This window comes from Tachypleus tridentatus, chromosome 10 (assembly GCF_004210375.1).
Source record: "Tachypleus tridentatus isolate NWPU-2018 chromosome 10, ASM421037v1, whole genome shotgun sequence".
Lineage (NCBI taxonomy): Eukaryota > Metazoa > Arthropoda > Merostomata > Xiphosura > Limulidae > Tachypleus > Tachypleus tridentatus.
Window position 1 is genome coordinate 73,837,244 of NC_134834.1, and position 12,869 is coordinate 73,850,112.

At 31.2% G+C, this 12,869-nt stretch overlaps 1 protein-coding gene across 2 annotated transcripts in view; it reads left to right on the forward strand.

Moving 5' to 3' along the window:
• The window catches only part of LOC143229580 (uncharacterized), a 93,199-nt gene that overhangs the window by 55,000 nt on the left and 25,330 nt on the right, over positions 1-12,869 (forward strand). For both annotated transcript variants that reach the window (XM_076462133.1, XM_076462132.1), the window contains exons 26-30: positions 5,089-5,289; positions 9,305-9,509; positions 9,682-9,933; positions 10,629-11,087; positions 11,494-11,705. In XM_076462133.1, the coding sequence (XP_076318248.1) occupies positions 5,089-5,289; positions 9,305-9,509; positions 9,682-9,933; positions 10,629-11,087; positions 11,494-11,705 (1,329 nt within the window). The remainder of the gene's footprint in view (positions 1-5,088; positions 5,290-9,304; positions 9,510-9,681; positions 9,934-10,628; positions 11,088-11,493; positions 11,706-12,869) is intronic.

The following is a 12,869-nucleotide window of genomic DNA, read 5'->3' on the forward strand; positions in this document are numbered from 1 at the left end:
GTAGGACTTATTGGTCCATTTTGACTGTTCTACACTGAATTAAATCAACTTAAAAAACAACTCAAAGCCAAATCTTATCATTCATATGCTTATCAAGCTTTTTCTTAAACTTACTTAAAATTTTCTACCTCTGCAATATGTAAAATTAATCCATTCTAAAGGTCAACCACCCTCTCAGAAAAAAGTAAAACTGTCTTAGCCAAAGATGACTCCTACCTTGCCAAAGTTATACTGGTATCCCCTGGACCTACTATTGTTACTTTTAAACAAAAAGATGATGCATCAACACTGTCAATTCCCTTTACAATCTTAAACACCTGAATCAGATCACCCCTCTCAAGTCTTCTTTTTTCAAGAAAAAACAAATTAAGAGATGGCAACATCTCATAAATGACAACCCATTCATCCCAGGCACCATTCTAGTAACCATTTCCAACAATTCAATGTCTTCTCTAAGGTAAAGAGCCTGAGCCTGAACATAATATTTTCAATGTGGCCTAATCCAGTGACCTATACAATGAAATAATAACCTTTTTAGACTTGTATTCAATTCTTCTGTTGGTACAACCTAAAATCCTATTTACCCTATGACTAGCAACAGCACACTGCATGGCTATAGAGACTGATCAATTACTGCACCAAGATCCCTTTTTTTTTATGACACTGTTAAGGTCAGTTGTACTTATAATTCAAATTATTATAACCCACATGCATTATCCTGCATTTAATGTAATTAAAACCATCTGCTATTTATTTGCACAACTCAATAGATTATCTAAATTCTTTTGTAAATCAGTAATATCCTCTTCACAGCTTGCAACACTTAAGAGCTTAATGTCATCTGCAAATTTAGGTAATTTAATGTCTGTTCTTTCATTTACAACACTGTTATAGATAAAAAAACCAAAAGTCCTAAAACTGAGCCCTGGGGTATTCCAGTTTGACTGAAGTCCATTTATAACAACTCTCTGCTTTCTTCCATTAAGCCACTTTTCTATCCAATTTGGTAACTTATTCTCCACACCTATAGAGGCAATTTTGTGTACAAGCCTTTTATGTGGCACCATATCAAATGCTTTCTGAAAATTCAGATACACCATTACTCTCATCCACATAAGCAGTAACTTTTTCAAAGTATGTTAAAAGATTTGCAAGGCAACATATACCCTTAGTGAAGCCATATTGACTATTCAGTAAAATTCTAAACTTTGTTAAATGACTTTGCAAAGCATCTTTTAACCCTTTCACAGTAGAACTCAGTATAACATACATGAGTTAAGTATTTATAGTATAACTTTTGATGCACTAGATATACCTTCAAAAAATTTGGTAGATTTTTAAAAAAGATTGCAAATTTTCACAAAAAAAATCAGTTTTTTTTAATTACATATTTTCACTAAAGATTTGTTTGTGGAAAATCAAGCCTGTTTCCTCACTAGTCTGAGTGAGAAATGATTTTTAGTGTTATGATTAAAAACTATTTTTCATCCCAAAAATCTCAAATACTATTTGTATAATCTCTTAAACCTCATAAATACATTTTAGACATTTGTGTTCAGTAAAACTTTATATTCTACCTGTTATTTTCTCTACCATAACTATATAGGGTCTATCAGTTTTGCTGACTTTATAACCACTATAAAAAAATTAAGAAATAAATATAAATTATGCCTTTTTTGTTTAGCATGACTACAGATTATAACACAAAAGTACAAATGTTTATTCTAAATAGCTTAAATCTCATAACATTATACATTTATATATACTTATTATATTGACCTTCCAGTTCCAGTCTTGCCTGACTAATATTACAGAACTTGCATTGATGCAGTGCATGTGCACTCATGTTACCGTATCTAATAATATAAAACTGACCTTTGGTGTTTACAAAGTGAACTGTCTTAGCTGTGTTTCAGTGGACTAGCATTCATTCAAATATTCTCACATTTCAACTATTAAATTTATTTTTCTGAAAACGTAGAACAATAACTAAATAAGTATAGCAAATAATTATATCTTCTAGTTACATTTACCTTTATACTCTCTTGCTGTTTGTTGAAGGTTGCTAAACAGTTTCATATTTCACACATGGAAGATGTGAAACCAAATTTTTTTGGGGGGTTTATATTTTCATTTGTAAAAAAAACAAAATCACTAATAACTATATCAATACCATAGAATTCCATTACAATTTATCCAGCTTAGTAACTAAGCTGGATTTTGTTTAAAACATATCTAATTCCAAGAAGACTAAAGAAACAACCAACCTGGTTGAAATCTTGGTTCAAAAGAATGAGATGGCTTCCAAGCACATTAAGTAAAATAATTAGTGGAGTAATCTGTAATTTATGGTTCTGAAAAACATCACTAGTTCAAGTTCATGTAGGGATGAATGGAGGCCTTAATATGAAGTTCAAAATACTTAGAAACAGCCCCAAAGCTCTGTTGTTTGTTTTTTAGTATCTTTTGACATTCGTTCTGTGCAATATTAAGTCTGTTTGAACACTAATACAGGAATATTGAGTGATAATGCATCAGGTAAGGATATTCAGGGTAATGAGTCCAGTAAGCTAGGGGATTTGAAATGGCAAACTATTCAGATGGCTAAAATATTTTTATTGCATATATTTATAAATCTGTTATTATTAAACACAAATAAAATAACTTTTAGTTATCAAAAATATCCAGTAATTATAAGAGGGAAGTGGAAGTTGACCAAAAATATAATTGTAAGTAAATACACTGCTGGCCCAAAATCTTAAGGTCAATGAACATAAAGAAAAAATATGCATTTTGCGTTGTTAGACCTCACCCACTTATTTGAGTAGAGCTTGAAAGACGAAAATAAGAAAAGGGAAAATAAAATAAAAAACTTTTTAACATTTAATATGGAAAATGTGAACACTATGAAATTAGCCTATATACTAGCTGGTCCAAAGGTTAAGACCATACCAAAAAGAATTCCTAAACAGGGTAGGAAATGCCCAACAAAAGGTCTCAGTAGTGAGTTGCATGGCCATCATTGCAAATAACTTCAAACATTTGCTTTGGCATGGTCAGTATAAGCGTTTGCAGAAGGCTGACTTGAATGTTATTCCAAGTGGTGAAGATTGCTTCACGAAGATCATGCACTGTTTGAAATTGATGTTCATTTCTATAGACTTCCCTTGCCACCCACCCCCAAAGATTTTCAATGGGGTTCAGTTCGGGCAAACACGCTGGATGGTCCAAAAAAATCACATTATTCTCCATGAAAAAGTCCTTTGTCCTGCAGGCATTGTGGATTGCAGCGTTGTTCTGCTGAAAGATCCAGTCATTTCCACACAAACGAGGGCCTTCAGTCAATAAGGATGCTCTCTCCAACATGCCAATGTAGCCAGCTGCTGTTTGATGCCCGTGTATAACCTGAAGCTCCATTGTTCCATGGAAGGAGAAAGCACCCCAGATCATGATGGAACCTCCTCCACTGTGTCGTGTAGAAGATGTCTCCTGTGGAATATCCTTATTGTGCCAGTAACGTTGGAAGCAATCTGGATTATCCAGGTTAAAATTTTTCTCATCAGAGAACAAAACCTTCGTCCACTTTTCTATGTCCCATGTTTGGTGCTTCTCAGCAAAGTTTAACCGAGCTGTTTTATGGTGTGGAAGGAGTCCTGGCCTTTGAAGACGTTTATGGTTTTTAAAGCCTTTTTCTTGTAGATGCCATCTTATTATTCTAGAGCTGCATTCTGCATCACTAAGGGCTTTAATCTGGTTGAAGATTAGCTGGTGTCTTGCCAGACAACCCGCCAAATCCTCCTGCTCAATGCTGGTAAAATTTTCTTGGGTCGACCACTTGAAATTCTAGTTTCGTATCCCTCAGGGTCTTTTAAGAAATTTGCAACAGCAGTTTTACTGCTATCAATCTCACCAGCGATGGCATGTTGAGAGAGACCTTGGTTTTGCAGCTTGACAATTCTGCCACGTTCAAACTCTGTCAAGTTTTTAGCCTTTGCCATGTTTTTACCTAATGTAACACAGGAGATATAAGTGTGAAATGTTGACAATGCTAATGCTTGAACACAAATGACTAAATTTTGTTATGTGTTTACTGATTAATGCTTTATTTCAGTATGGTCTTAAACTTTTCACCAGCTAGTATTTAGGCTAATTTCATAGTGTTAACATTTTCCCTATTAAATGCTAAAAAGTTTGTTATTTTTATTTTCCCTTTTCTTGTTTTCTTCTTTTGAAACTCTACTCAAATAAGTGGTGGAGTCTAACAATGCAAAATACATATTTTTTCTTTAATTTCATTGGCCTTATGATTTTGGCTAGCAGTGTATATTGCTTATAATAGCATAGGTCTAGGATGTGAGTGCAAGTTGTATTTCTGATATTTTATAAAAGTTTTATGTTATTTTCATGACTACTTAACTGTTTCTAGTGGGTAAATGTAAATAATAAAAATGAATTATCAATGAATATCAAAGAAGTCAGAACTTACTGGGTATGTAATGGTTCTTTGTGACCATTAATAATAAAATACCCAGTTTTATTTCTTTCTTTTGTATTATCTAGTAATTACTTTTATTGTATTACCAAATTTGTACAAACAAACAAGAAAATAGTGTGCTGTTACTGAAACAAATGCCCAGACAAAAATTGTTTTATTTAAAAAATAACTTAGACAGATTTTCAAGACTTTAAAGTGTTAAATGACAAAATTTCTAAACATTCATCTGAAGTATTATAAAAATACTAAATCAATTTTTTTATGAATAAACTAGATATTATTTAGAAAATATTTTATGCAATTTAGTTTAGCATGTTGAGAACAAGCACATAAAGAACCCAGGGTTATCAGTGACACCAGATCTGAAAAGGGTTATTCCTATATAGTTTGAAATAGATACTAGTAATCCTTTTCATGTATACTATTTGGTGTGAGAAAATGCTTAGCTTTATAATGTCATGTGATGTCTTGATATTAGCATTTCTACTCTTGCAAGTGATATCAATTGGTTTATTCAATGAACATTCAAAAATGTTTTAGTCAAGTATATTGCATTATTATTATTAATTATGTGAAATTTTTCTTGGTTGTAGAATGTGTATTTGGACAGTGCCACTGGGTGGTGTGGTCAACAGGAACCTTTTACATATGTCACTGTAGACTTAGGTCGTGTTTATCGTGTCAAATCTATTCTTGTTAAAGGTGTGATAACCAATGATGTGGTTGGACGACCAACTGAACTACGTTTCTTCTATAAAGTACAAGAATCTGGAAACTTTGTTGTCTACTTTCCAGTAAGTATTAAAGTCACAATATAGTTAGGAAATTAATGCCATTGTTTATAACATATCTTAAACATTATAGTTATTTCTTGTCATTATATACATTTGAGTGTGTGTGTACTCTGGTACACTGACATTTGAGAGAGAAATTTTGACATATTAGTGAAATTCAGATTCAGTAAATGTATGGCAGAGAATAAGTTCAAATTTGGACAGCAAAGAAAAGGAAGAAACACAATTAAATAAATAAACAAGATTTCTATTCACAATGAAAATTATTCTTCAAGTATTTAACTTACTGAGAAGCCTCTAATTCTGTTATGTCTTTGTCAAGTACTCAAGATTCAGACAAGCTGTTAAAGTACAGCATACCACAATCCAACATTGTAATTCATACAAATATCTGAGTTACCCCTGGAGCTGAGTTTTCACACCTTAAAGGGTCAGACATAGGACCAAAGTAATATGAGTTTCTAACCATTTGCCTATGTGAGCTTTAAGTGAGTAAAACAATTAGTATGTGTTTATGATGTTTCAATATATAGTTAGCAATTTATATATAGACTTGGAGATTTGTTTTCTGGCCCAAATTATTCTACAGTTTTTGAAAACCTTTAATTTCTTATGAACAATTTGATAATTTTTTTAAAATAATATTCATTTCTCTGACTGGCATGTAGCATTTACATTTTTATCCTTATATTTAATTCTTTCTTCTGGTAACTTATTCACCAAATTGAAACCCCTATCAATAATCTTTTCTGAGAAATTACATTTTAGTAAAAAAAAAGATTTCAGTTGGTTTTTAATTTGTAATTTCTTACCTCTGGATTAAATATTATCATATATATGATAACATTTAATATATATAAATATATATATAAAACACTTTTGTTAGAGTAACAAGGGCATTTAATTTTACTGACTTAGGATGATTGTTAAAAATATAAGTATTTATGTGAATTGGTTGGCTGATATTAAAAATCAGTGCTAACTTCATAGTTTTCTTTAACAATACAAGAACATCTAAAAATGGTATTGTACTTTCATTTTTCTCATACATAAATTTAGTTGTATATTTAGTCTGTTTAAGATTTTAAAAAAATTCAATATCATAACTTGTGTTCTTAATAATGATAAAAAGTATCCTCTATATTTTTATAATATTATTAATTTTAAATACTTTATGTTGGTAATCTTAAACTAGTTTAGAAAAAATCAACATTAGTGCCCTTAGAAGTTTCTAAACTTTGATGAACATATTCCTCTTCAAACAGAACAAGGAGATAAAAACAAACTTATACCATTTAAAGCGATCTTCTTGCTAAACCTCTTGTTAATGCAATTAATAAAATTATCAAAATAAAATCCAACTGATTTTGGTTCCACTGTTTTATGAACTTAACTTATAAAATCTTTATTGGGTTTTATATATATCTACACTTTCAACGTAAAATGTCGCAAAACAATATTGAATAAATTGCTCATTAGTTTAGTACTTTTATATTTTCCTCGTACAATAGAGTGACTTGATATATTTATAAGTTTTCACTATCAAACTTTTCCAACCATGTCCCTTTCTCATGAAGTATTCTTTCAACATTTTACTCATCTTCAGTTTTGGTCATATATGAAATATTTCAAATTCATTTTGAACCAGAATAAGTTTCCTTCTTCCTTGATAAATGAACTTTAAAATTTGATGTATACATTATCTTATTTTATCTTATGTTCTTTATATAAAAGTTTACATCCTTATTAAATATTTCTTTGTAATTATTATGTTGTTTCTAATGCCATATTCCTATAATAACTGATTTTTCTCTTGCAACCAAAACATTATCTTTTAAGAAACAGTTTTTTCAGATTTTATTAGAAATCTAAGCTGATTTTTTCTCAATGGTTTAAAAGTGATGTAATCTTATTAATAAGGGTTGTAGGACAGTTTGATACTGAATATTTCATTCCTGGACATTTTGCTACTGTTCAGCTCATTTCTGGTCTTTTCATAACAAGAGCACCAGGTCATTTTGCTACCTCTTCCTGTTAAATATAAATTACTCATTATGGCTCAACAACTATTCATTTCCTGATGACATTAATAAGACAAAGAGTTTGGCTGGAGGTGGTACTTTTATGTGTGTAGCCCAAGTATATACTATCAACTGTACACCTTGCACATTCAAGATAACAACATTGTGTGTTCCATGAATGTTTGCTTTGCTTCTTGACGTAACTCAAAACACTTATAATTGATTTTTACTAGATGTCATTTTGTTGAACAGTTGTCCAGCCACTACCTTAAATAGTTGTTGAGCCATAATGAGTTATTTATACGTAGCTGGAACAGGTCACAAAATACCCCAGTAATAAGCTGACCAGTAGTAAAATTTCCAGTAACAAACTGTTAATAAGATTCTCATCCTCTTCCTTTTAAGACTTTTAGTCATAACCTTTTACTAAATAAATATAAATCCTCATTCATTTAAATTCTGTTAGATATGTTACTTATTTTGAAAGTAATTTCATTCTGATCTGTGTTCTTATTTAAATTTTAAACATTCAGGTGTTTAACTAGGGAAATTAGGAATTGTTTGTCTTTAACTTGTGTTCACTTCTGAACTGTCTAATTTTTGAGATTTTTTTCCTATTACCCTAAACATCTGATAGCATCTGTGATATAAATTATGATCCCTCTTTCTATAAACATCCCCTGCTGGTGCAGCCGTAAGTCTATGTATTTACAATGCTAAAATCAGGGGTTTGATTCCCCTTGGTGGAATAAGCAGACAGCCCAATGAGGCTTTGTTATAAGAAAACACACACACACTTTCTATAAACAAACTTTTTAGCATTGTATGGGGGGGGTTGGAACCTTTCATTGACAAATCCAAATTTGTTCCAATTATTCTTTTGTTTAGAAGATTATCTTGTTATCCATCTTTTGTTTAGTAGATTGTCTTGTTATCCATTTTTCTCCAGTAGATTGTCTTGTTATCCATCTTTTGTTTAGTAGATTGTCTTGTTATCCATCTTTTGTTTAGTAGTTTGTCTTGTTATCCATTTTTAAGGATTTTATCTTCTTCTAGCTGTTCCTTAAACCATTTTTATTTCCTCAGCCAAAATTTCTGTTTGTCTCTTATTTTTTTGATGTAATTTTTTACACTTTTTCTAAATAATGTTGGAGTTAGTTTATACATATTTAAATCGTTGTTTTGCATAAATGCTTTGATCTGTTTTTGCTGGGTTTTTCTGGAAAATCAACTTTTTTTTTCTACTTTGATATTATAAGTCATGATAGTAGTTGTTAGAAGTAATTTTGTTGTACATCAAAAAGTCTTAAAACTATTTATATAAATAATGTTGATTTTTTAAAATTTATTTATACTGAAATGAACTTAAGCTGTGCAACATCAGCAGAAAGAAAAAGCTTTGTCACAAATTACAATGTTTTGAATGTTTTTTTTAAACAATTTTAATATATCATTTCTATTGTTAAGGATATATTTACCCATTTAACTTTCTTTGGAGCCTGGCATGGCCAAGCGTGTTAAGGCGTTTGACTCGTAATCCGAGGGTTGTGAGTTCGAATCCCAGTCGCACGAAACACGCTTACCCTTTCTGCCGTTGGGGCATCATAATGTGACGGTCAATCCTACTATTCATTGGTAAAAGAGTAGCCTAAGAGTTGGCAGTGGGTGGTGATGACTAGCTGCCTTCCCTTTTGTCTTACACTGCTAAATTAGGGACGGCTAGCGCAGATAGCCCTCGACTAGCTTTGCTCGAAATTCAAAAAACAAACAAACAAACTTTCTTTGTGAAAACCTCATCTAGTAGCTACAAACAATAACTTCCTCAGCTGTTGTGTTGGGCAAATTAAGATTTTGATTTGCTTTGTATTATTTCAACAGTTTTTTAAAGGATAATAACTAACTTTAACATTTTCTTGATTCTTTCCAATATTTGTGATTTAAGGTGAATGAATTTCTCAAAAATGTAGAGGTACAATAGAATTTTTCTTTGACAGAATTTTAACCTTTCAAGTCGAGAACCAGGAAACTATGGAGAGCTTACTGTTATCCCTCTGCCACTTAGTGTTCGTGCCCGCTATATCATTTTGGGTATTGTTTCTTACAATAAAAACCCATGTTTGAAGTTTGACTTGACTGGATGTGAAGACACAAATGAAGAAATTGTACTAGGATATGACCAAGGGTATCCTATTTGTGTTGGTAAGAAGTACTATCAATGTTTAGTATGATGATTTTTAACGTGCTTCTCAACAAATAGTAGAAATAGAAAGCATTTTAAACTGTTAGACATACATAATTTAGTTTAAATCAAATTAAGTGATCTTTGATATTTTCTGTAGACTGATATATTGTAATAATGCTATTACTCCAGATAAAGAACCACCACAGTTCATAAACTGTCCCTCTGGACCTGTTGTTGCCTCTAAATCTCCAGTTGGTCTGCAACCTGTTAATTACTCTGTTCCTGTTGCTGTGGATAACTCTGGACGTATTGCTCGGTTTGAAGTACATCCTGTAGGCTTTAAACCTCCTCTTATGGTATTTGAGGACACTACCATTCAGTATCGAGCCTACGATTTTGATGGGAATGTTGCTGTTTGCACTGTTAACATTACAGTACCTGGTCAGTGAGTCTTTAATCTGTCTGTAGTAGATTTCCCTCAGAATAGTCTTTATGCAAATAAATCAGTAGATATATTTTGCATTAGAATTGTTTATATATGTTGTGTGTGTAAGGAATCATTTGTAAATTTTGTATTGACAGGGTATTTATGTGAATAAATCATTGTGTTGATATTACATGGCTACATTGCTCTGTATGAAGAATGTTTAATTGAATAGTCTTATCTGAAAAAATCTTTATGTACGTTTTACATTAGATTAGACTTTTACTATGAAGGACTAATTCCATGAATCTTTAACACTCTTTATAAATTGTTCTTTATATGAAGATATTTTTCCTTATATTTTTCTCACAAAAGAATTATCCTTTTGTGAAGAAATATTTGATGAATTTTTATTAACAGTAAAAATATTTGCAAAAAAAAGCACAGTGAGTGTTGCTTGTATAGGAATATGAAATGAGCTAGCTTACCCTAACTGCAGTGTAGAGTCTGCTTAGAACAGAATTTAGTATAAATATACCTTGTGAAAATAGCATTCTGTGAGAGTGATTTCCCTTCTTGTAAATAATTATAAGTACACTGAAATGTGTTAAGTATTTTGTTCAAGGACTCTAGTTTTATGTTTGATTATGAGAAGTATTTATTAAAGTGCAGATATCACTTCTTAATTGTTTATTCTTTTTGAAATCCTTAGATGATACACCACCATCCTTGAAGTGTCCCCAGTCTTATGTAGTAGAATTAGTGGAACAACAAGACAGCTACAAAGTTAACTTCAATGAATCCAGAAGATTAATAGATGCTACAGATAAATCAGGATCTGTCACTATCAACATTTCGCCTGAATCAGCTGTAATACAATTAGGAAACTATGAAAATGTTACTGTCACTGCAACTGATAAGTTTGGCAACCAAGCTGTTTGCTATTTCCAGGTTTCTGTACAAGCCACTGCCTGTGTCTCATGGTCACTTTCACCTCCAGTGAATGGGATTGTAAACTGCCTTCCAAATCAGGACAATAATGGATTTGGTTGTGTGGCTACGTGTAACGAAGGATTCAAGTTTACAGATGGGGAACAAGCCAAGACATATGAATGTGTTGAAGAACAAAGATGGAGTCCAAGTGATATCATCCCTGATTGTGTACCTGAAGGTACTTAATTTAAGAGCTATGTAATATTTTGAATTATTAAAAAGTGTTTTACTAGGAACTGCTAGAGAAGTAGTTCTTCAGTTGAATAACACTTTTTTGTGTGTGTGTGTGTGTGTGTGTGAGAAGTCCTGGGTTCAAATCCAGGGCAAGGAAATATATTGTGAAAAAATTACTACACTTATAAAACATATTATATAGTTTTATATTCTAGATTGACTAACATAAAGTAGTTTTATGTATTTTAATAAAAACCTTCAAAAATAAAGTATATAATAGCAACAGATAGGTTTTCCAGTTTTATATTAGATTAGCTTCTCTCGTGTTTGCGAGCTCATTTCTTTTTCTATGTTTTCATATAACTTTCTAGTTGAACAGTTACTGTTATTTGTTTATTACTTTTATTTAGATGTTGACCAGGCTTTCTATGATGTGGTGGCTGAGGTCAACTATCGTGCAGGAGGTACAATACCCCAGCCTTGTGTTACTCAATATGTCAGCTATGTGTCTACTTATTACACTTCTCTAAATCAAGTTCTGTCGCAACGTTGTTCTGCCATTAACGTTCGGATGGATATCACTTTTCACAACACAACTGCTCAGGCTAGATCTGAAAACATGGTAAGAATTACTTAGCCATGTGAAAAGTTAATTTCTATAAAAAGAAAACAATCATCTCTAACACAAATTCTGGGGATAAAACAAACCTAGTACCACTTTTTATTGTTTTAAATGAAGTATGTTTTTTATGAAAATATATTAATCATTAGGTTTTTATTTGTAATAAATCTTTTTTTTTCTATAAGGATGCATTTGTAGAGCAATATTATTAGGTATGGTAGTAATTAATACCAGGAATCATGATAAAACAAAACAATGGGCATAAAAATTGCCCATTTAAAATCACCTTTAAAATGTTTCAATATTAACAATGACTATTTCACAGTATTGGGTGAACAAAACTAAAGCTTATTGTATTTATAAAGCCACCTAAATCACTATATATATGTTTATTGAGTTAACATTTCACTGTTTCAAGGAATTTTCATCCAAGTAGGTAAGTGACTTTTTCCAGACAAGCATACACAAAAAAAGACAAACCTTATTGCTCCAATTAATTCTTTCGTAGAACTTTTCCATATGGAGTCCTCAATGATTCTCGTATCAAAAAGGATACTAGTATATAAAACACATGATGCACTACTTTGGGTATATAAGTAGATTTTAGGGTAGGTTGGTAAAGATTCTCCATGATGACGAGAAAACGCACTTGTAGAGAAAAATATATATGTAAAAACGGTGGGTATATACATGACCTATCTATCTATAGTAATGTAAAAAAAAAGCAAAATTACAAAAACTGCAATACCTAAAATTTTAAAAATGTTATCCCTAATTTCCTTAAGACTAACATAATTACAGTGATTTGTTAAAGTAGCAATAAAATGTAAAACATTTTAAAAATTTCAGTTAATGCAGTTTTGAATTCATTGTTTTAATACTTATTTGTAACACTAAAACTTTCTACATATTACTATAGATAGCTAGGTTACATATGTTGATCTCTCCTTGTCTTTATAAAATTTATAGGATTTTTTATTATACTTGTAAAATTAGGGTATAAACCACCTTGTGTAAGAATAAATTGTACTTTAGCAAGATAAGTATTTGCAGAAATTATATATAGGATTCATATAGTGATAAAAATACACTATCTATTAGCTTATTTGTGAGCCTCACATTAAAAAAACAACAACAACAATTATAAGTGCTTGTATTTACAAC